Source organism: Theropithecus gelada, chromosome 9, assembly GCF_003255815.1.
Source record: "Theropithecus gelada isolate Dixy chromosome 9, Tgel_1.0, whole genome shotgun sequence".
In the NCBI taxonomy this organism is placed as follows: Eukaryota; Metazoa; Chordata; class Mammalia; order Primates; family Cercopithecidae; genus Theropithecus; species Theropithecus gelada.
In genome coordinates, this window is record NC_037677.1 from 6,367,766 (window position 1) to 6,391,272 (window position 23,507).

General features: G+C 44.4%; 1 protein-coding gene across 4 annotated transcripts in view; it reads right to left on the bottom strand.

The window, feature by feature from the left end:
• PRKCQ (protein kinase C theta) overlaps positions 1 to 23,507 on the bottom strand; it is a 144,388-nt gene that overhangs the window by 37,212 nt on the left and 83,669 nt on the right. For all 4 annotated transcript variants that reach the window (XM_025395714.1, XM_025395715.1, XM_025395717.1 and 1 more), the window contains 5 exons: positions 22,063 to 22,192; positions 14,792 to 14,901; positions 13,901 to 14,018; positions 12,198 to 12,358; positions 7,407 to 7,580 (listed from right to left, as the gene is read on the bottom strand). In XM_025395714.1, coding sequence (XP_025251499.1) covers positions 7,407 to 7,580; positions 12,198 to 12,358; positions 13,901 to 14,018; positions 14,792 to 14,901; positions 22,063 to 22,192 — 693 coding nt within the window. The remainder of the gene's footprint in view (positions 1 to 7,406; positions 7,581 to 12,197; positions 12,359 to 13,900; positions 14,019 to 14,791; positions 14,902 to 22,062; positions 22,193 to 23,507) is intronic.

Here is a 23,507-nt window from a genome sequence, read left to right on the forward strand (position 1 = left end):
GGAATTCCTAAAATGCGTTTTACGCGTTCAGAGAGATGTGACTGTGATCTGAGTCACATATGGTTACAACTTCTGTTTCTCAGATTGTAGTTTAACTTGCTTTATTTTTTCTCCTGTTCTGTACAATAACTAGAGAGAATTAAACAATGTCAGCAACAAACACTTCCTGGCTTTTTTTTTTTTTTTTGAGACAGAGTTTCACTCTTTCACCCATGCTAGAGTGCAGTGGCATGATCTCAGTTCACTGGAACTTCTGCCCTCTGGGTTCTAGTGATTCTCCTGCCTCAGCCTCCTGAGTAGCTGGGATTATAGGTGCCCACCACCACGCCCGGCTCATTTTTGTATTTTTAGTAGAGACGGGGTTTCGCCATGTTGGCCAGGCTGGTCTTGAACTCCTGACCCCAGGTGATCCATCCGCCTCGGCCTTCCGAAGTGCTGGGATTACAGTTGTGAGCCACCGCGCCCGGCCGCCTCCTGCCTTCTTAATTAATGAACCTTGTTAAAGATGACCTTCCCCTTTTTTTGTCCTATTTTCCTTAGACCAGATGACAGAAAACCCATGACTATAGCACGCTCTGTAAAAGATGTTAAATATCCCTTTCCCAAAAAGAAACACTGCCTGTAACCAAGTTCCTGAAACTATGCATCAGCCTTGCATGAAAAATGTAATCCTGCTAAAAATGCCTCTGTCTCTCCCTATGGAAATAAACCCTAAAGTTCCCTCCTTTGCAACTCTGACACCGTTCTTTTGGGGTGTTTCCAGGTGGGGCCATCCTCAAACTTTGAGTTCGAATAAGCGTTCTTTAAATTAGATTCCGGCCTTTTTGATTATTTCAGGTTGACAGCTGTAAATCCACTCATTTTTGTAAATTTGATATAAATCTAGCATTTGCCAAATCACAGTTTGGTTACATAGCAGGGGAATCTGCAGAACGTCTAAGAGACCCCCAGTTTCTGAAATAACAACTTGTAAACGTTCTCAGGATCAGAACGCCGCCAGAGGAATTTAAAGAAAAGAGGCTTATCTGTCACTACAGATGGGGGCAGCATAAAAAGTTAATTCTTGTCTTACTGCAGGGACACGTCTTTTGGAGGATGTGGTTTCCGTGGGTTTTCTTTTCTTTGCTACAATTGTGATAATTTCCAGGGCTCCTAGCTCAACTGAAGGGTTCATGGATTGAAGCATTTTTGAGAGCTTCAGATGAAGCAGTTTCTGAACAAAATGCTTGAAGTTAAAAATTTCTTGCATGGATTTTGCCTTAAAACTATGGAAATACCAGGATGACATACTTTTAAAAAACTATTGAGTTGAAGGAGTTTTTCTTTTTAATTTTAAATGATAATGATACCTTGTAGATAGTATGGTACTTTCTCCAAAAAGGATCCGAACTTCTCTGCAAGTGCTATTATTATTATTATTATTATTTTTTTTTTTTTTTTTACATTATCCTTTGGGAAGCAAAAAAGGAGAACCAATGTCACAAAGAAATGTTAGGTGACTTGCTCAAAGTAACTCACACGCTCACGCCCTGAAGCCATAACCGGAAGTAGAGCTTTGTGTGTTCTATGAACAGAAAGTGAAACTCAGTTTTCTTTTTCATAAAAGAAAAATTTCAAAGTGATACTGACAAGAATGTTCAACTGGTGCATATTGAGAGTGTGGGAGTCAAGGGCAGTGATGTGGATCCAGGAACACTAGCGTTCTGCCTCCTGGCATCCCTCTGGGAGGCCACTCTACAGAGGCCTGCAGAACCACAGCTGCCTGCCCTCCAGTCCAACCTGAGGGGACGACCCGGAGACAGACATGTTCCTATAGGATCTAGAACTACTTAGGTGTGAAATAGTAACACTTCTGCTTTTCCTTTTATCAAAGTATGTATTTTATTTTATTTTTATTATACTTTATGTTCTAGGGTACATGTGCACAACGTGCAGGTTACATATGTATACATGTACCATGTTGGTGTGCTGCACCCATTAACTCGTCATTTACATTAGGTATATCTCGTAATGCTATCGCTTCCCCCTCCCCCATCCCATGATAGGCCCCAGTGTGTGATGCTTCCCTTCTTGTGTCCAATTGTTCTCACTGTTCAGTTCCCACCTATGAGTGAGAACATGTGGTGTTTGGTTTTCTGTTCTTGCGATAGTTCGCTGACAATGATGGTTTCCAGCTGCATCCATGTCCCTACAAAGGACATGAACTCATCCTTTTTTATGGCTGCATAGTATTCCATGGTGTATATGTGCCACATTTTCTTAATCCAGTCTATGATTGATGGATATTTGGGTTGGTTCCAAGTCTTTGCTATTGTGAATAGTGTCGCAATAAACTTACGTGTGCATGTGTCTTTATAGCAGCATGATTTATAATCCTTTGGATATATATCCAGCAATGGGATGGCTGGGTCAAATGGTATTTCTAGTTCTAGATCCTTGAGGAATCACCACACTGTCTTCCACAATGGTTGAACTAGTTTACAGAAATAGTAACACTTCTTAAATGTCAGAATACAGATCGGCCTTTCAGAATTCAAAGGAGACACAGAGGAAAGTAGACCTTAGTTCACTTTTAATTTTTAAGGGAAAATTATTTGCTTGAAATTAAAAAGAAATAGCATCCTTACAGTGTTAGATGCATCTTTAGTTTCCAAACAAATTTTGGAAGTAAATCTTATTTTTCCACAATTTTATCAGAGATAGAGCACAGAAACTTTGGCTACTTGAGTTATTAATCTTTCTTTTACTGCAGCATAATTAAAAAGAGGGAAATTGTTTTTTTCAGCGTTTATTTTTCCCTTTGAGTATTTCAAAGTTTTATGGTTTTTTTTTCTAATTGTTTTAAATCTACTTGTAAATGGATATAGTTAAAAAATTTATGACAACTGTTCTTGTAGACAAATTTTATTTTGGATTTTCCTATTTTTCTACTTTTTAAAATGTAAGTAATGGAAACTATTAAAAATCTAAGCTGGAAATCTAGTAGTGCAAAAGTTGGCTGGCATCCACACTGAAGCGGGTACTGAGAAGGGATTGTGCAATTTCAAGCCCTGCAGACTTTCATGTAAGACAGAAAATGTAAATATTATAACAAAGAAATGTTAGAAAAAAAGTAAAAGAAATAATAGCGAGCCCTTCTTTTCTCTTGCAAAGACAGCAGCCTCTCAGAATGCTGATGTACATTAGACCCTGAGCCAGTAATTTACGTCAGAGCCTGGATGATGCACAAAGTCATCTTGATCCAGCACACAGAAAATTAATTGTGAAGATTCATTTGATTTGAGCCTCATTCAGATTCAGGCTCAGATTCCATGAATTATTCTGTACATCTCTGGCCCCAGACAGCACCATCCCATTAGGGCCCCTGGTTTTACAGCTCCCAGCCCCTCTGCCTGTAACTCTTACTCTCTGTCCTTGGCAGGGGTAAAGTGGGTGCCTCAGAGCCCTGCTGATAAACAACAGAGCTGGGTTTGAACTTCAGAATCCAAGTCCACAGGAATTTTCACATTTTGTAGTTTCCTAAATGGCTTTATCATATTTTCACCCTTCCATAGATGATATATCCCTCATCTATGAAATTTAAAAACTTTTAACAATTTAATCCGAATGCCCCTGATTAATAACAAGTGAATACCTATCCTCAGAATCTCCTGCATAATCTGGTATTCAACAGGCGCGCTCTTTGGAGGAAGAGAACAGATGAATAACTTCCTTTAACAAATAACGATGCCCTGGCGAAGTTCATAGTTAATTTATCTTATCTGATGTCTTCACTAGTATACACAGGTAACTGTCCTCTCAAGAAAGGTCATTCCCAACATGTTTCCAGAAGAAAGCATTATCCATATCAAGTATCAATTGTTGCCTTTTGCATTCACTTGTGGTGTTTAATCAGTTACTTTGACAAGCAAGGTTTGAATAATAAGACATCTCAGAAAAAACAACTCGGGTGTTGGGAAAGGTGATTCAAGCATCTTCCTTTCTTTCTTTCCTCTCTTTCTAAAAGGACTCGGTTCCTTGAGATCTGAGTCTTGAGCCAGTCAGATTTACATTTCATGTGCACATTCTCTGCTGAAGTTTTTTTTTCTCTCTCCCGGCATCAATGCTGTGGATGCACTTTTTGCTCAGGTCTTGGTAAAGCTTTCCAGCTGCATGGAACTCTTTTATACCTAGCGTTCCATTATTGGAACGCTAAGCAAGTGGGAGTTATTTATATCCTACTGCTCAAGGTCATCGCCAAGGTCTGATTTCAAAATTGAACAAGTTGCAACCTCAGGCATAAATGGGTTAAGGAGATCTCTCATTACAGGGACAGAAACAAATGCTGCCTGAAGCTGTGATGGACAGGCAAGAGGAGAGCACACTGATCCTCTACAAAGTGGCATTCCCAACAGCCTTCCCCATAAGACACAAAAACCATCATACATGCAAATCAAAAAAAATGGGGAAAAGGCACCAAGAGAAGCACAACTGCCTAAGTGCCCAGAAGCCCAGTCTGAAGTGTGTTTATAGTAACATACACAGAAAGACATAATAAAAATAAAATCACTTATCATCCTACCTCCCAATGAACAACGGTCAGGTTTTCATTATTTTTCATGCTTATACATGCATATGTTCTTGCTTAAAAGGAAATCTTATATATTCCCGCTTATGATTTCATAAACATCATTCTATATTAATATTTAAGCATCTATACCATCATTTAAAATGGTTATATAGTATTATTTTCTCTGACCATATAATAATTTATTCAATAAATCTATCATTAGGCATTTGTGTTGTTTCCAATTTTTCACTATTATGAAGGCTTTACAATAAAAGTCTTTATTTATGGCAAAAAAAACCAGTGTGTTTAGCAGTTTGCTACAAGCCCCAAAATACCGCAAAGGGAAAAGATTACAGGGAGCCACCGGGTGTGCAGAAAATCTAGACAACAGCATGGAAAGGGTGGCAGAGTTTGTCCCTTTGCCTGCAGGTGACACACCTTCACCCTCCCAACAGCATGGAGATGGTGGCAGAGTTTGTTACTTTGCCTGCAGATGACATACCTTCACCTTCCCAGGCCAATGGGTATTTATCATCTCCAGGAGGAGTTTCTAGTACAAAATCTCTCTAGCCTTCATCATGGGAAGTCCCAGCCCGCTCCTGCGGCAGGAAGTGGGCCTGCATTCTCCTAAAAAGCTGATCAGGACACCTCACTGCTTTCTACTTCCTCTCCTGCAGCTGCACCTTTCATGCCCAAGACCCTTTCTGCCCATTCAAATTCCCATTTCTAGTTTCTCTCAGCTCTGGCACTTTGCATCTGCCTTCTGATCTAATATTACTCATACTGTTAGAAATGCAGCCTTGACTCTTATTAAAGTGTGAAGTTCTCAAGGTCAGGAGTAGTATTATATACTTCTGTATCCTCCACAGTGCTTTGAGCCCAGTATATGCTCAGTAAGTGCTTTGCCATGGTCTGGTTTCTCTTTATCTTAGGTAAGGGAATTTATTCATTGATTTGGTTATTGAACATTTGCTGAGAATTTACTGGGAACTGCAGAGGTGGTGATGGATGCCCCAGTTGCCATCCACTTTCCTCATTCATTCCCTGGATCCCTCATTAATTCTTCCCATGGCTCAAGTCACCTTAGAAGTTTTCTCTCATTCACTCTCCAGTCGTCATGGCATGAGATAGAAAGTAGGAAAAGGGCTGGACACGGTGGCTCACGCCTGTAATCCCAGCACTTTGGGAGGTGAAGGGGGGTGGATCATCTGAGATCAGGAGTTTCAGACCAGCCTGGCCAACATGGTGAAACCCTGTCTCTACTAAAAATACAAAAATTAACTGAGCATGGTGGTGCACACCTGTAATCCCAGCTACTCGGGAGGCTGAGGCAGGAGAATCACTTGAGCCTGGGAGGCGGAGGTTGCAGTGAGCTGAGATGGCGCCACTGCACTCCAGCCTGGGCAACAGAGTAAGACTCCAACTCAAAAAAAAAAAAAAAAAAAAAAGAAAGAAAAAGGAAAACGGAAAAGCCTCCACCCCTGGTGTTCTTTGGACCTTAGTCATAATGGTCCCACTTGGGGCTGCGAATTAGTGCAGGTGGTGGACAGCTGGGACGGGGTGGCAGAGAGGAGACAAATCAGGTGAGAAGAATCATAATGTGTGTGCGTGAGAACTAATCTTTGAGGTTCATTTTGGTGTCATTTAAATCCGAACAAAAATTAGAGATTTTCTAGTTAAATCACGTTGTAGAATATCCAAAGACATAAGAAAATATACGAAATAGTGTAACAAACGCAGAGTACCGAGCAGTAGGTATTTACAGTGGGTTGCTATTTTTGTTTTTAAAAGTCCACTGCAGAGAGAATCTATAGGAGAAACTTCAAAGTATTAATGGTGAGTACATCTAAGTGGTGGGATTATAAGTGATTTTCTTCTTTGAGTTTATAAATATTTTCTACAATGATCCTGAATAATTTTGAGTTAGGAAAGAAAAGGATTTTTTTTTTTTTTTTTTTTTAAGGAAAAAGGAGACCAGGATGCAAGTCCTCCCAGAACGGCACAGCCTTCTGGCAAATTCAGCCTAAGGAAAGGGTCCCAATGCGGAGTGGGAATGCAGACGCATCCAACCTCCATCTCCCGGCTCTGGGGCTTGCTCACTGATGAGCCCACTCTAAGGCTGCTTTTTCTGCCAGCCTTGAAGAGAAAAATAATACTGTACCTACGTTTTGATCTATTTTCCAACTTTTATCTCTTCAAATACATGCAGCGCAGATGCACAGTTGTCACGTTTCCCCCCAAAGTCACAGACTGCTGAGAAGCCCGGTTGCTATGCTAAATGAAACCAAATTCTAAAAAACAGGAAAACAGACAAACAAATCTAGAAGTAAAGGTCTTTCCCGGCCGGGCGCGGTGGCTCAGGCCTGTAATCCCAGCACTTTGGGAGGCCGAGACAGGCGGATGATGAGGTCAGGAGATCGAGACCATCCTGGCTAACAGGGTGAAACCCCGTCTCTACTAAAAAATACAAAAAAAAAAAAAAAATTAGCCGGGCGAGGTGGCGGCGCCTGTAGTCCCAGCTACTCGGGAGGCTGAGGCAGGAGAATGGCGTGAACCTGGGAGGTGGAGCTTGCAGTGAGCCGAGATCGCGCCACTGCACTCCAGCCTGGGCCACAGAGCGAGACTCCGCCTCAAAAAAAAAAAAAAAGATCTTCCCAATCGACGACATTAAAACATTCTAAGTAAAACTTCCAAGGTGTGTAGAAGGGATGAAACTTGTTTGGATGGATGGCAGGTACACCGAAATGTAAGGCAAATATGGAGGCAACGACCCGCCTCTCCTAACGAGGGCGCCATAGGAGGTACCACGCTGAGACACGTTAGAGCGGAAGTAGGGTTGTCGGAGCAGAAGCCGTACCTTGGTCTGGAACGTACAAAACATGTGCGTCAGAAACGGATGCTCCCAGGCCAAGGAAAGAACTCTCTTCTCTACCATTGTGCACTCAACATCATCGTCCATCAAGACCACATCTTTCTTTAAGGCCTTTATGGCGAAAAATTGATTGGTTTTCTTGAATTCTGCCAGGAAGACCTGGAAGGAAAGGGAAGAAATAATTTTATTTTAGAATGTGGATTCTCACTTCTTAAAAAAGAGACAGAGTCCAGAGAGACACCTGTGTTGGGTGGGAAAAGAGGTTCCTTCTCCAACCCCCACCCATCCTGCATAGGCCATTCCTGAGACAAAATGGAGCACTTCACTGGTTTCGGACATGACATCACTGTTTCATACTATCTTGGTACTCTTTCCAAGGGTTTCACAAAATTATTAAGCAATCGAATGGGTTTTTAAAAGTGTGCCCTGCCTGCTCAGGGGCCTGAGTGAGGGTATAATAAAAATTCAGAGAGAGAGAGTGCACAGTGAAGAAAGAAGAGTTGAATGTGGAGAGGAGAAATTGTATTTGAAACATCACTGCAAGTGCACATAAATCCTAGCTTTATATTTTACCCACTTTTTCCAGGCCACAAGAAGAATGGAGGGATATAGTTCTCCTTGTGTACTTAAAAAAACAAAAACAAAAACAAAACAGCAGCCAGGCACGGTGACTCACGCCTGTAATCCCAGCATTTTGGGAGGCCGAGGCAGGTGGATCACCTGAAGTCAGGAGTTCGAGACCAGCCTGGCCAACATGGCAAAACCCCGTTTTGACTAAAAAAAAAAAAAAAAAAAAAAAAATTACAAAAATTAGCCGGGCATGATGGTGGGCGCCTGTAGTCCCAGCTACTTGGGAGGCTGAGGTGGGAAAATCGCTTGAACCTGGGAGGTGGAAGTTGTGGTGAGCCGAGATCACGCCACTGCACTCCAGCCTGGGTGACAGAGTGAGACTCTGTCTCAAAAGAAAAAATAAATAATCACCATTTTCTCTGACAACACAGCAATGAATTATTCATAGCAGCATGTATGGCACATAGTAGGTCCTAAAATGTGACTAACACTGGGTTCAAAGAATAACTTGCTCAGATTCTTGGAGCTACTAGGGAAGATTTAACTCCGAGGTTTACTTTCCTACTTGACTTCGTGGCTCTCATATCAAAGGACACCAAAATGGGAATGAAACATTTTAGGACCTTCTATTTGTCACACACTCTGCTACCTACTTTACACTTGCGACCTAATTGTATTATCTAATTTAATTCTTAGCTCATCACGCTCTGCCAGACAGAAGTTAACAACACCAACAACAAACACCGAGTTCAAAGAATAACTTTCTCAGATTCTTGAAGCTACTAGGAAAGATGTAACTCCAAAATTTACTTTTCCCACTTGATTTCGTGGCTCTTATATCAAAGGACACCAGATGGCATATGATGGAGGGTTTCAACAATTTTAGGTTTTGCAAATGATGCAGCAACACACTGTTGTCAATGGTAAGGGCATGGCATTTGGAGACAGAAATTTCTAGCTCTAGTTTTATTTCACAGACATTTACTAACTGTGGAAATATGGGCAGACGAATTAGCCCCTCTGGGCTTCAGTTTCCAATTACTGCATTCTCTAACTTACAGGACTGTTGTGAAAGTCAGGTAAGATGAGACCTGGGAAAGCAGACTCTAAAATGATCTCTGAATCACAGTTGTTAAAATTCAGTCATTTGTCATTTGTTTCTTTCCTTGACTTTTGGGAAAGACCGAAGTCGATGATGCTACAACAGCCCTGAACACGCGAGAGTCTAGGTTTAAAACGCGATGGTGCAGGTTCGTGGCTTGGTGGTAGCTGACTTGATAGAAGGGATGAAACTTAGATGGGAATTCAGGCAAATGAATGATGCTCACATCCCCAGAGAACACACAATCTGTTTTCGTAGGCTTAAAAGTTGTGTGAGGAGAACAAGGGTATAAAGGTCTTGGTGAGGAAACATACTTTCCATATAAAGGCAGAAGAGAGAGAAAAGACAAGTTTTGGAGTATTCTCAGTGTTGTGAGAAAGAGAAACATGGCCATCCTATCTTGCTTTGATACCTCCCCCTCCTCTCCTCTCCATGTGTAGGGACTCAGGGTCCTGATGAAAAGAAGTAGATGACTTTGGACATGGAGTGGGGGAATCCTGGGGCTCCCAGCTGCGCCTTGGGATACTAAGGCTTGTAGGTTTAACTTAACATCTTTCTTATTAACCTTATTCAAATGTAGAAATCCACATGGGAACAAAGAAAGATAAACATTTCATTAACAATTAAAAGTACTCTTTTAGTAATTGCTTCTTTCAGTAAAACATCCTAAAACCAGCCATAAACTAAGAAGTCGAAAAGACAATTTCCATCTATGTAATGTACTTTCAATTTTTGGTAACAGGTTATAATTGCACATTAATTGCTGCTAAATTATAATGAAGACTGGCTGTAAAATTGTCTCTTATGCTCAGATTAGCACCAAATGAGCCTGCTGTGGTTCATATTACTGTGGAAATGAACAAAAAGAATTCATGAACATCAGCTACCATGTGCTGGACAGAGTAGATTTTGCTGAAAGGCAAGGCATCGGTGTTGAAACGCAAACCCCAAATGGAGCACAATATTATTCAGCTATGGCGACTGCTCAGCTGCATTTTAGTTTGTTTAATATTAAGTAAACTGGGTAAGACATCCTGCCAAAGTCTGGTGAGCAGGGGTAGTGTATACTGCTGCCTTTGGCTGCACAGATTCATGGAATAGTCATCTCTGATTAAAATTTTCCTAGGAGTCCCATCCAAGAAGGTAAAACAAATAGGAGCCCCATTAATACATGAGGTATCCTTAATATCAAAATTATCTAAAAGCCTGTATTCCATACCATCGCTCCTTAAATCACTTGACTGCTTGAAAATTTTCTGCGGTCAGTCACCAATAGTTGGTTTGGTTATAATTTCTTAAATGATTTCTTCTTCCTTCTTCTCACCTCCCCCTTCTTCTTCTTTTTTTTTTTTTTTTTTATTGCTTGTCCTCCTTTTGCTCTTTCCTTCCTCTCCGTGTCATCTATGAGTGATGGAGACAACTCACCACCTGCGTGTATGGCAGGAGGAATTTAGAGGAGAGACTTTCTCTACAATTTTATTTTCCAGGACTCTCAAGCTACAGTTTTCTTATGGGCTGAATTGTGTCTATGCTGAAGTCCCAATCCCCAGTACCTCGGAATGTGACTGTGTTTGGAGACAGGACCTTCAAAAAGGTAATTAAGGTTAAATGAGGTTATTGCAGCAGGTCCTAATCCAATATGACTGGTGTTTTCGTAAGAAGAGAGCATTTAAGCAGAGTGTGGTGGCACAACTGTAATCCCAGCTACTAGGGAGGCTGAGACAGGAGGATCACTTGAGTTCAGGAGGTCAAGACCAGCCTGGGCAACATAGTGAGACCCCATCTCAAAAAAGGAGAACACTTAGATGCAGACGTGCACAACGGGAAGATAATACTGAAGGCACAGAGAGAGGGCTGCCATTACAAAGCAAGGAGAGGGGTCTGGGAAGAAATAACCCAGGCAACACCTTGATGGTGAACCGCCATCCTCCAGACCTGTGAGAACATGAATTTCTGTTAAGCCAGCCAGTATGTGATATTTTGTTATAGCAGCCTGTATTAGTCTGTTATCATGCTGCTAATAAAGACATGCCCAAGAATGGATAATTTATAAAGGAAAGAGGTTTAATGGACTCGGTTCCACATGGCTGGGGAGGCCTCACAATCATGGTGGAAGACAAAGGAAGAGCAAAGGGACGTCTTACATGGTGGCAGGCAAGAGGGCATGTGCAGGGGAACTCCCCTTTATAAAATCATCAGATCTCTGCCAGGCGTGGTGGCTAACACCTGTAATCCCAGCACTCTGGGAGGCCAAGGCGGGCAAATCATGAGGGTCAGGAGATCAAGAAGACCATCCTGGCTAACATGGTGAAAACCCCGTCTCTACTAAAAATACAAAAAATTAGCCAGGCGTGATGGCGGGTGCCTGTAGTCCCAGCTACTCAGGAGGCTGAGGCAGGAGAATGGCGTGAACCTGGAAGGCAGAGCTTGCAGTGAGCCGAGATCATGCCACTGCACTCCAGCCTGAGCAACAGAGAAAGACTCTGAAAAAAAAAAAAAATGATAATCAGATCTCATGAGACTTACTGACTATCATGGGAACAGCATGGGAAAACCCATCCCCACGATTCAGTCAGCTTCCGTGGGTCCCTCCCATGACACCTGGGGATTATTACAATTCAAGGTGAGATTTGGGTGAGGACACAGAGCCGAGCTCTATCACACCCCAAGGAAACTTATCCAAGCCTGAAGACATTTAATAGAGAGAGAAAAAAAATCACATACAAACTAAAACAACACTCCAGGCTTGAGAATGAAGCAAAAGAAGAAAAAACAAAATGAAACAAACGCAAACACCGTGTGAAACAGGAAGTGGCTGAGGCACCTTCCTATGTCTCTGGTGCCCAAAGACATCGAACTCAGAGGCGTGTGAGATGTACACTCTCCAGGCAAAGTAGCTTTGGAGACACAGGTTTCCAGAAAGCTGAGGCTCCTGTGGGCCTAGAGTCCTCGGGGTCCCTATTTATTCAGAGCCCCCTCAGGAAAGCTGTCTCTCACACTCACATGCAGTCCTGGTGGCCCCACGAGTTTAGTTTCTTTGACCAGGAACTTGGCTCATCAGTTCCTAGAGCTGGGCCACAGCGTTGTCCTGTGCAGTAGCTTACCTTGCCAAAACTGCCTTTCCCCAACATTTTGTGCAAGATAAAATCCTCAATTTTTAGTTTCATCTGCAGAGATGGTCTTTCTTTGTTTGGTTCAGGTTCCGGAAGATGGCACATTTTATCCGCCTCATCCAACGGAGACTCCCAGGAGATGCCCTGAGGCTCTGAAAATGGCAAGCTGGTGGTTAAAAATGAACATGGAGTAATGGAGGCCATTCTAGTTACTTAGAGCACGTGCTTTCTCTTCTACTTCCCATGCTGAGGCTCCATCATAGTAATTGGGAGTGTTTAGCGGGTTTCCTGCAGTTCAGGCAGCTTTAATACCTCTCCATCTGTCTGTGCGGGCAGCGCCCCCTGTCTGTGAGCCTGGCATTTGGAATTTGGAGTGTGGACTAAGTCTCTTTCTTCAAGACTGGAAATAGTTCAACTTAAGAAACACATTCCAACATGCAACATACACAAGCTCTGTTAATAATGTCAAATCAAGGGCATCTAGAGATTTTCACCAAATTTTAGGAAAAAATGATTTTCAATTGTTTGCATGGCTCACAAGCACGGTGGCATCAATTTCTACAATTTACAACGTGAGAGAGAGGAAATGAAATCTAGCAGATTTTTAAAGATCTGAACTGCATCATTCATCACAGAATTTAAGTCAAGATGCTGCCTATGTTGGCTGGGTGCGGTGGCTCACGCCTGTAATCTGACAACTTTGGGAGGCCGAGGTGGGTGGATTGCTTGAGCTCAGGCGTTCGAGGCCAGCCTGGGTGACATGGTGAAACCCCATCTCTACATCTCTACTAAAATACAAAAAATTAACTGGGTGTGGTTGCGTGAGCCTGTACTCCCAGGTACTTGGGAAGCTGAGGCAGGAGAATCCCTTGAACCCAGGGGGCGGAGGTTGCAGTAAGCTGAGATTGTGCCACTGCACTCCAGCCTGGGCCACAGAGCAAGACTCTGTCTTCAAAAAAGAAAAAAAAAAAAAAGAAAAAGATGCTGCCTATGTTGATCATTGCTAAGACACGGTCTCCTTGACTGCCCGGCAACCCCTCCTAAATGTAACCCAAACCTTTCTTTTACATTTTTAAGTTGATTTTAAGTCAGAGAAAACATGAGAACTTTTCAGGAATTTTCCCCTGCCTACAATAGTCTTTATATTTTCAAATCCCTAGGTTTATCTTTCATACTCTTTCAAGGACAATAAGTATTTTAGAATGTATGCTGAAACGACTCAGGTCTCAGAAACACGGGGTCATATCCATTCATGAACTACTTTCAAACAGTAGGCTGGAAAAACTGCCATAAGGTCATGAAAGTGGCTTTGAGTCCTTCTCTTCCTACCCTTAAATTTAAGTCTCAAAGGTACAGAGTAAGAATGTCTTCTGCGACCTTCCCACCACCAAGTTTTAAGACAGATTTATTTCTGTAAAACCATATGACGCGGACAGAATGTAACATGCTGAAACTCTAAGAAAACATTTGCGGTTGTTCCCTCCAGACCTATCCCATTTTCTAACCCCCACCTCCTGCCTTTTACAAAGGTAAAAGGTTTTGGTTTCTTTTCTAAGGAGTGGGAGCCTCTTAATTGGTAGCTGGAGGTGGATCACCTATCAGACCAAGTAAGCTGATAACTTAAATCCAAGGGCATCAGTTTAGGGTTGAAATTAATGACTGACATTGATTAGACTGCTGACCAGGACAGTTACCTCGTTTTCCTGGTGTTGGTAAACATGGCGGCCTTGCTTCATTTTTGGTGGGGCATGGGAGACCAATTTCAACCGGACCTTCTCTGAAGATCTGTTCAGTATCTCTTAAGCAGCGAGCCTAGATGACACATGGAGAGTCAGACCACCCACCATTGAGGGAACAGCTCAGCCTGCTAACCATGGGGACAAAAGCCATTTAAAATTCCTAAATGCATTGGGTCACCGAAGCTCTTCTTTTCCTCAACATTCTTTTAGAACTCCATATTCTGGGAGAATCTATCTACTATATTTTATGCATTAGCAGAACATGTTTTCCTCCTTCACACTTTTCTGAGGCTGACAGGATTCTCTCATGCTGTCTATGTCATTCCATCACAAATAAAGACAGGTGGTCAATGGATGGGAAAACAGCTGATACAGGCAATGTCAAGTCTTAAAGAGGGGTTTTCCTTGGATCTGGGAATTCGGCTAATGCCAAGGCAGTAAACAGCAGGGCAAAAGTTGCCCTGGACTTGGTGTTCTGTGAGGACTCTGGGGGATGATGCTAGCACATAAGTGTTTTCCCCCAGGCTATTCTATAACCCGAATATATTCACATAAAGCTGTCAATGAATCTTCAGTAAGTTTAATGAATTTATTTGTTTCTGCATTGCTCATGCCATGAAGAATTTAAGATTTTATAAAGCTCGGCATAATACAAATGCATCAAATCACTATCTCAAATGGGGGGGCGGTGTGGGCACGGAGATGAAAGCCAGGGGCAAGGCCGGTGCTCAGAAACACATCCCGGCATTTCCCGTAGGGCTGCCACAGGTGAAGGAGCAGAAGGGCATGGACATCCTTGCTGAGTGGCCATGGTGGGAACGTGTCCATGGCACACGCTCCTCCTACCTGTTGAGTGCTCTCAATCATGGCCAGCGCTTCAGCCATTAGCTTCTGGTTTATGCCACAAAGGTTGGCCACCTTCGTCTGGCATCTGTGATGTACATTCATGCCACATGCTGGAAGGAAGAAGGCAGTTGGTAAGCAAGAGTGGAGGAACCCCCTGGTGCTAAGCAGCTCTCTCTGGAGGTAAGACAGAGCCTTGTGGATAAGGAGGGAAGCCTACGGTGCCACGGCTGGGAGGAAGTTGGCCCTGGTTCTCCCTGGTAGTGATCCACGTGCTGGAGGGGAAGTGAGGTAGGAGGTGGGACTCAACTCTGGAGGTGGGGTTCAGATGCCAGACTAAACTGAAGACTAGCTAAAACAGGGATAGGGCAGAAGCAGCTTTCCGGAAGATGCCCACTGCATGCCATGTCAGTTTACCATTGCCATGGCAATACCCAGACGTTACCACCCTTTTTCCAGGAACTTAATTTGCACGTAGTTAAAAGTGGGTATAAACAGGACTGCAGCACTGCCCTGAGCCGCTACTCTCTGCCTCTGGGGTAGCCCTGCTCTGCAGGAGCAGTCATGGAGCTGTCACACCAACAGAACTGTAACACCGTTGACCAATGAAGCTGTTTTCTTCTCCTAACAGCTGGTCCTTGAATTCTTCCTGGGCAAAGTAACGAACTCTCCTGGGCTAAGCCCCACTTTGGGGCTCACCTGCCCTGCATCAGAAGAATGTTCCTACCCACTCCAATCTGGATCCAAAACATCCCCTTTCCTACCTGGGCTGTGAGGAGCTTCCCCTGGCCTTTAGGTTGAAGCCCAGGAGGCAGCCTCAGCCTGCAGATGTTTTATTTATTTAATTCACAAAATTCTTTTGAGGCTACAAAAGTGAAATCTTTTCTTTGGAACAAAGAATAACAAAAGAGGGTGGGAATGGTTAGGTCTTGAGATTCTTTTACTCTTTGTCTTTCTCTCTTGGGATATGATAGGGCAGTTTTATAAGTAAGCTAAGGCCCGAGGCGGCTGCACCTGTGTGACTGCCCGGAGAATGGCAACAGGACTTGATGGAGCAAAAGCGTCTCTTTCCACCTCCCCCTTTTCCCCCCTGTGCCCACTTCTGCCACCCACTGCCCAGCATCCTCCTTCTGATAATCTCCTTAGGATATAATTTTCCTAAGGCCCATGATCACCTCTACTTTCATTAACAGATCCCCTTCTAAGAGCTGTTCAGAAAACAGCACACCACACTCCTCACAGCCAGGGCAACAGCCCAGGCGGAGGAAGGACAATGGTGATTGTTTTACAGAAACAGGCACTGTGGTTTAAGGATGTCAGAAGCTACCTAGACCTATTTGTTTGTTTGTTAGCTTTTGTTTTTGAAACAGAGTCTTGCTCTGTCTCCCAGGCTGGAGTACAGTGGTGCGATCTCAGGTCACTGCAACCTCCACCTCCCAGGTTCAAGCAATTCTGCCTCAGTCTCCCTAGTAGCTGGGATTATAGGCGCCTGCCACATGCTGGGCTAAGTTTTGTATTTTTAGTAGAAATGGGGTTTTGCCATGTTGGCCAGGCTGGTTTCGAACTCCTGACTTCAGGTGGCCTGCCTGCCTCGGCCTCCCAAAGTGCTGGGATAACAGGCATGAGCCACCATGCCCGGCCAACTACCTAGACCTATTTAAAAGAAAACCAACAGGGCTGGGTGCAGTGGCTCATGCCTGTAATCCCAGCACTTTGGGAGGCCAAGGTGGGCAGATCACGAGGTCAGATCGAGACTATCCTGGCTAACATGGTGAAACCCCGTCTCTACTAAAACTACAAAAAATTAGCCGGGCATGGTGGCAGGCGCCTGTAGTCCCAGCTACTCGGGAGGCTGAGGCAGGAGAATGACGTGAGCTCAGGAGCTGAGATCGCGCTACTGCACTCCAGCAGTGAGACTCCGTCTCAAAAAAAAGAAAGAAAACCAACTAAGGAGTTTCTCCAGAATAATTATTGCGTTTTCTAATTGTGGCAGCAAGTTTGTTGAAATGTTATTTTGGGTTTCTTTTCTTCCCTATATGGTTTTCCTTCCCTGGTCCCTCTTGTCCCCCAGCCCCTTGCCAGGCCATCTCTTGCAGGAAGCCAGACAAGGTTATTTTTTAAGAATTTGAGTGGGTGGGAACCGAAGGCCACTTGTCCCTGAGGACAAGGGCATGTGTCTGAGAGCAGGGAGGGGAGACAGCACAGGAGGTTGTGCCCCTCACCTCTCCTGGACTTTGGAAGAGAGGAGCAAGATTTTGTGGATGCAGAAGTAAAGGGGCAATGCTGAACAGGTTGGTGGAGGTGCTGTGTGTATGTGGGAAGGGATGGACTAGGAGGCTAGCAACACCAGGAGAGGTCACGGCAGAACACACTTAGCGAGACTGGACCAGGCATGGGGGCCTCAGCTTTGAAAAAAAAATCACAAAACTAAACATGGTGTAAAAACAGAAAGCCACAGGCTTCACCAGTGTGGGCTTAGATGAGGATGCCAACAGCAACCAGGTGTTAGAGCACATTCCCCAGTCTCCAGGCCCCTGTACCCATGGCTCCTCAAAACCTCGTGTGATTATGGGAAGGGTAGAGGGCCCTAAGAATTACCAGATGAGAATCTTAACTAAGTGGATCTCAAAGTCATAAAGAAAGTGATATTTCTTGCATGCATGAATTGATAACTTAAATTCACATCTACGACCTAGTTATAGAAGGCAACTCAAATAAAATGAACCAAAGTTTTCTTTCATCTTTATAAGTGACATGAGATGTTAAAGAAAAAGAAAGAGGAGGGGGAAATATTTGAGCACCTGTCAGGTGGGTGGAGAATGGGGTGCTGGTGGCAGATTGCACAGCATGGACACTGTGTGACCTTGGGCAAGTCATGCATGCTCTGGGGGCTCCTGATTAAGGATCCCCAGCACTGAACTCATGATCTATACAGGATTCTAGCTCAGGGATCCTAAGATTCAGGGTGAGTGTTCTGATTCATGAATCCTGAGAACACTAGCATAAAAACTAACTTGCACTGCCAGTGACCAAGAGATCCCTCTTGGACTGGAGAGTGTGTGCCCATGTGATTGTGTAAAGACAATTATTGGTTTAGAAATTCAAATTTTGCTTAGGAAACAACACCATTAAAGGCCAGACACAGTGGCTCACACCTGTAATCCCAGCATTTTGGGAGGCTGAGGAGGGCAGATCACCTGAGGTCAGGAGTTTGAGACCAGCCTGGCCAACATGGTGAAACCTCATCTCTCCTAAAAATCATAATAAAAAAAATTAGCCAGGCGTGGTGGTGCACATCTGTAATCCCAGCTACTCAGGAGGCTGAGGCAGAAGAATCACTTCAACTCGGGAGGTGGAGGTTGCAGTGAGCTGAGATCGCGCCACTGTACTCCAGTGTGGGAGACAGAGCGAGACTCTGTCTCACCAAAAAAAAAAAAAAAAAAATAGAGAGAGAGAGAAAAAGAAACATCACCATTAAAATAAAGAAAAATCAGATATCAAGATTTCCAAACTCCAGCTGACAGAGTTTGTGAGTAGAGAGTGTTGTAATAGAAGCAGGCACTGGGTGCTGTGAAATCGTGCGGTCTTAATCTTATCTGCTGATTTGCACACGTGTGTGCAGAGAAGCTTAGCACAATAACTGGCATTGAGTAGGTGCTCAACAAATACAACTTCCTTTTCATCTTCATCATTTATTGCACACATGTAGATACTAAAATATTTAGGTGAAATTTGGGCAACTCTTACCTGTAGTTTTCACTGGCTCACTCTTCTTCAAGTAGCTCAATAATAAAATAAAATAAAGCAGAATTTTCTATGTAAATAACTATTACTTTTTTTTTTTTCACATGGAGTCTCACTCTGTCCCCCAGGCTAGAGTGCAGTGGCACGATTTTGGCTCACTGCAACCTCCGCCTCCTGGGTTCAAGCGATTCTCCTGCCTCAGCCTCCCAAATAGTTGGGATTACAGGCGCCCACCACCAGGCCCAGCTAATATTTATATTTTTAGTAGAGACAGGGTTTTGTCATGTTAGCCAGGTTGCTCCAACTCCTGACCTCAAGTGATCTGCCCACCTCAGTCTCCCAAAGTGTTGAGATTACAGGTGTGAGCCACCTTGCCCGGTCAACTATTAACCATTACTAGACCTAGAATATAGGCACAGATATAGCCATAAAAATTCACCCGAAGCAAAATCTTTTCTGCATATTTAAAATCTTTGTTGTTGTGCTGTTGTTGAGACAGGGCCTTGCTCTGTTGCCCAGGCTGGAGTGCAGTGGTGCAATCATAGCTCACTGCAGCCTCAGCCTCTTGTGTAGCTGAGACCACAGGCGTGCACCACTACACCCAACTAATTTTTTGATTTTTCGTACAGATGGAGGTCTCACTTTGTTGCCTAGGCTGGTCTCAAACTCCTGGGCTCAAGCCATCCTTCCACATTGGCCTCCCAAAGTGCTGGGATTACAGGTATGTTATCGTGCCCGGCCTAAAATCTTTACTATAGAAAGGATTTTTTTCTTTTTTTAAATGATTGATTGTGCTGCAAATTCCACATTGTCAGCATAACTCGCATAACTCACATTCACCTTATTTAGAAGGTGTTAGGTTTTAACTTGGGTAGCCCCAGCTCCATTTTCTTACGCATCACTGTAACACCAAGTGAGGTTGTCAGCTAGGACTGAACATAGGGGGATGGAGTTTCACTTTGCTCCTAACACTGTAGCCACATCTAGGCTTCTCTGTGACTTGCACGGCCGTGAAGAAAGGCCACCACCATCTCCACGACAAGGTCATAAGTCTTTGTTACCAATCTATCAGGCCGTAACTCAATTTCTTGGGGGGCAAAGAGTCCCTCTGGATGACTGTTTTCATAGGAATTATCGTGGGGAGAGAGGGAAGGCAGGGTAAAAGGCTAAAGAAGGCCCTACTTAAGAAGACGGCTTGTAAGGAGGCAGGATGCAAGGGAGGCAGAGAGGGAGGGAAGAGAGCCGGAGAAGAGGGCGAGAAGAGTCCAGAGAGGAGGACGCGGGCGTGTGGGGAGAGCAGCGCATGTGGGGAGAGCACAGCGGCGGGTCAGGGACCCGGGGGGTGTCAGAAGCAAGAATGGAAAACAAGCCAGGGCACGGGAGGGAGAGGAGACGGGACAAAAGAAAAGGGGGCGGGGAGCACTTGAAATGAAGATGGTAGGAGAGAGCGGGGAACAGAATGGAACGGAAAGGAAAGAATATTCGAGGAAGGAAATGAAACGAAGCAGGCAGGAGAGCCCTGCAATCACGCCCAGGAACCCCGGGGAGTTCTAAGCTGTGCCGCGGCGCTGCTGGGACCAGCTCTTCTTGTAAGTGGGTTCTCGGGCTCCCAGGACATAGAACCCGACCTGAGACCATCACAGGAGAACCAAGAGGGGAGAATGTCTTTATTCCTGTTTCTGTGGATACGGTCAGGATGCCGGGACACTAGGTGTTGCCTCTGAAGTCTTAATGAACTCTTAATACCCTGCCTATCCAGGTCTTCTTGAACAGGGTGTAGAGAAAAGCGTGTCAGTGTCCTTTGGGGTCAGGAAGGGATTCTTGAGGCCAAAGTTGGCTTCCTGCGATGTCTGCTATGAGTTGAAAACCTAACCCCTCCTGCCTCCACTGAGAGGTCGCTCTGGGTTCCACCAGACGTGTGAACACGATTGGGATGAAGAAGGGGAGAATGCGGAAGCTGCTGTGCCTCCTTCCATCACCTACCTCATCACTCAAAAGAGAGGACGTACATTAGTCAGTAGCACTGATCAAAATACGGCTGCCAAGAAAAAATAAAGTGGCTTGTATATTTAATACTTCATCATAAGAAAAGGTCTGTGCTCACCAGGCATGGTGACTCACTCCTGTAATTCCAGCACTTTTGGAGGCTGAGGAGGCAAGATTGCTTGAACCCAGGAGTTTGAGACCAGCCTGGGCAACATAGTGAGACCCTATCTCTAAAAACAAAACAAAACAAAAAAGGCAAGGTAGCATATGCCTGTGGTCCCAGCTACTTGAGAGGCTGAGGTGGGAGGATTGCTTAAGCCCAGGAAGTCAAGGCTGCAGTGAGCTGTGATTGAGCCATTGCACTCCAGTCTGGACAACAAAGTAAGACCCTGCCTCAAAAAAAAAAAAAAAAAAAAAAGGTAAAAGAAGAAGAAAACAATAAGAAACTGTCTGTATGCAGCAGGTGGCTCTCCTTTTGTGGCTCCATTCTCTGGGCCCTGCCCCTGTCTCTCCTCAACCAGAAAGCAGAGTGCCTTGTCAGTTCTCGTGGTTTTTTTTTGTTTTTTTTTTCTTCCCTAGTCCTTAATCCTAGTGTAACAGCATCTCCGCTTCTAAACATTATCGCCTTAGCAACTTGGAGTTGTACAGCAAGAAAGCCTTGCCTTGTATCCTTTTTTGATGGTAGGTCTGAGAAACTCCAACAGTAATGAATGGCCGCTTAGGCTCTGCTGCGATGCCGGCCTTGGAAGAAAGACCAGAGAACAGGCAATGGCGGTTAGAGCTGGGCCAGCCTCTTACTGGGCACTTGGAGTTCAGAGCAATGGTTTAGGGATAGATGCTCAAGCCAATGTTACAGAATTTCTGTGCAGGACCTTGCGTCAGCCAAATGGATGTGCTGGGCTTGCTCTTTGATGAGATGACAGAAAGAATCTCACTAGCTGGTGCAAAGGAGAAGGGTTAGAGTACCACATAGCTAGACCTGTTGGGATTAGGAAGGGCAGCCCAGAACCCACTGAGGAAACTACTATGGATGCTCAAGCTAATGTTACAGAATTTCTGTGCAGGACCTTGCGTCAGCCAAATGAATGTGCTGGGCTTGCTCCTTGATGAGATGACAGAAAGAATCTTACTAGCTGGTGCAAAGGAGAAAGGTTGGAGTACCACACCGCTAGACCTGCTGGGATTAGGAAGGGCAGCCCAGAACCCACTGAGGAAACTACTAGTAGAAAGAGAAGTGAGAGGAGAAACACTGTCTTCATTTCCCCCAGGGCTCTGGTACGACAGAAGGTGATGGAGCTAGGAGCTCTGATCTTGAACCTGAACTCTTGTGCTCTTTTCCGGGATGTGGGGGTGGGGGTGTGGCAGGGTGCAAGGAAAGGAACATAGTGGCTTATTGCCCCAGAAGACCATACTTATGATCATGAGTTGTCTGGGCTGGGTGTGGAAGTCGTCCCCCCTATATCCTCCCTCCAGTTCCCCAGAAAGCCTCGCTCCATCCCCTAGAGGGTCCACGTGGGACCATGCTCACCCCCCGCTGGACTCACCATCACACTTGAGCCCTTGCCGTGCCAGTCCCCACAGCAGGGTCCCACAGTGCTCACAGAAGGTCGGGCTCTTGTAATTGTAGACTTTAAATCTGTGTGGCATGTCAATTTTGAATCTCTCCTTGTGGAACTGAAAGAAAGACAGAAGGTGACATCACGCGTGTGTCCCTGGGGCCCCGACTTTGGATGTTCTTGCAGATACCTTAGCATAACTGACAGAGGTCATAATGAAAACGCTGGCATTGTGTGCATTTTAAACCATCATTGTCACTTGTCAAGCCCTGGAGTCATGTCTGAAGACGGCAGGCAGCCCTCAGCAACCGTAGGTGAGGGGGCATGCTTGCCTTCTGCAGGTAGCAAGCACCCTGTAGACAACTGAAATCTGAGGCATCCGCACAGACAGGCTAACAGCTCAGGATGATGGCAGGAGGGTTATTTAAACAAGCGCTAAGGAAACACTGCTTCCATTTAAATAGATGAAGATTCCCTTCCTGTTTTAGTATAAATATTTTCTTTTCTCTTTCAGTCCAGAACTAGTGCTTTTAACCTTTGGAAGATGTGAAAAAGAATGCCTTCTTTAAAGGAAACATTTCTATGGGTTTATCAGTATTACTGCCTCATGTGAGAAGCATTTCACACCTATTATTCGTGAACTGAGGTGGCAAGAGGAGGGGGCAGTTCCTGCCAGGTGCGGTTAACAAATATGTCACATGCATCATCTACTACACAGGTGATATCTCACGTAATCCTCAAAATACCCCATTTGAGGTAGCTGCTATTACTGTTCTCCTTTGACAGAGGAAGAGATGAAGCACAGAGAAGGTAAGAAACTTGCCCAGGACACACAGCTCTAGAGCTGGGATATCTATAAGCTTGGCAGTCAGAATCAGAGTCCAGCCATTCTCTTTTCTGTCTCAAAATAAATGTGAAGACTTAGCGAGATGAGGAGAGGGGAGTGGGAGAAGGATGCTAGTGATCGATACAGTTTTTTTTTTTTTGAGATGGAGTCTCAGTCAGTCGCCCAGGCTGGAGGGCAGGGGCGCGATCTTGGCTCACTGCAAGCTCCGTCTCCTGGGTTCACACCATTTTCCTGCCTCAGCTTCCCGAGTAGCTGGGACTACAGGAGCCCACCACTATGCCCGGCTAATTTTTTTGTATTTTTAGTAGAGACGGGGTTTCACTGTGTTAGCCAGTACGGTCTCCATCTCCTGACCTCGTGATCCACCTGTGTCAGCCTCCAAAAGTGCTGGGATTACAGGTGTGAGCCACCGCGCCCAGCCTAGAGTTTTTTAAAAAAATAGTTTTCCAGAGTTTAAATCAAACTTATTGCATGAATAACAACAAAACACTTGGGTTAGTTGGATTCCTGGTAAGAATGTCAATATTCTTGTGTAGGATAAAATGCTTTATTTTCTAAAGGTTTATCATCTCTGCAGAAGTTTCTA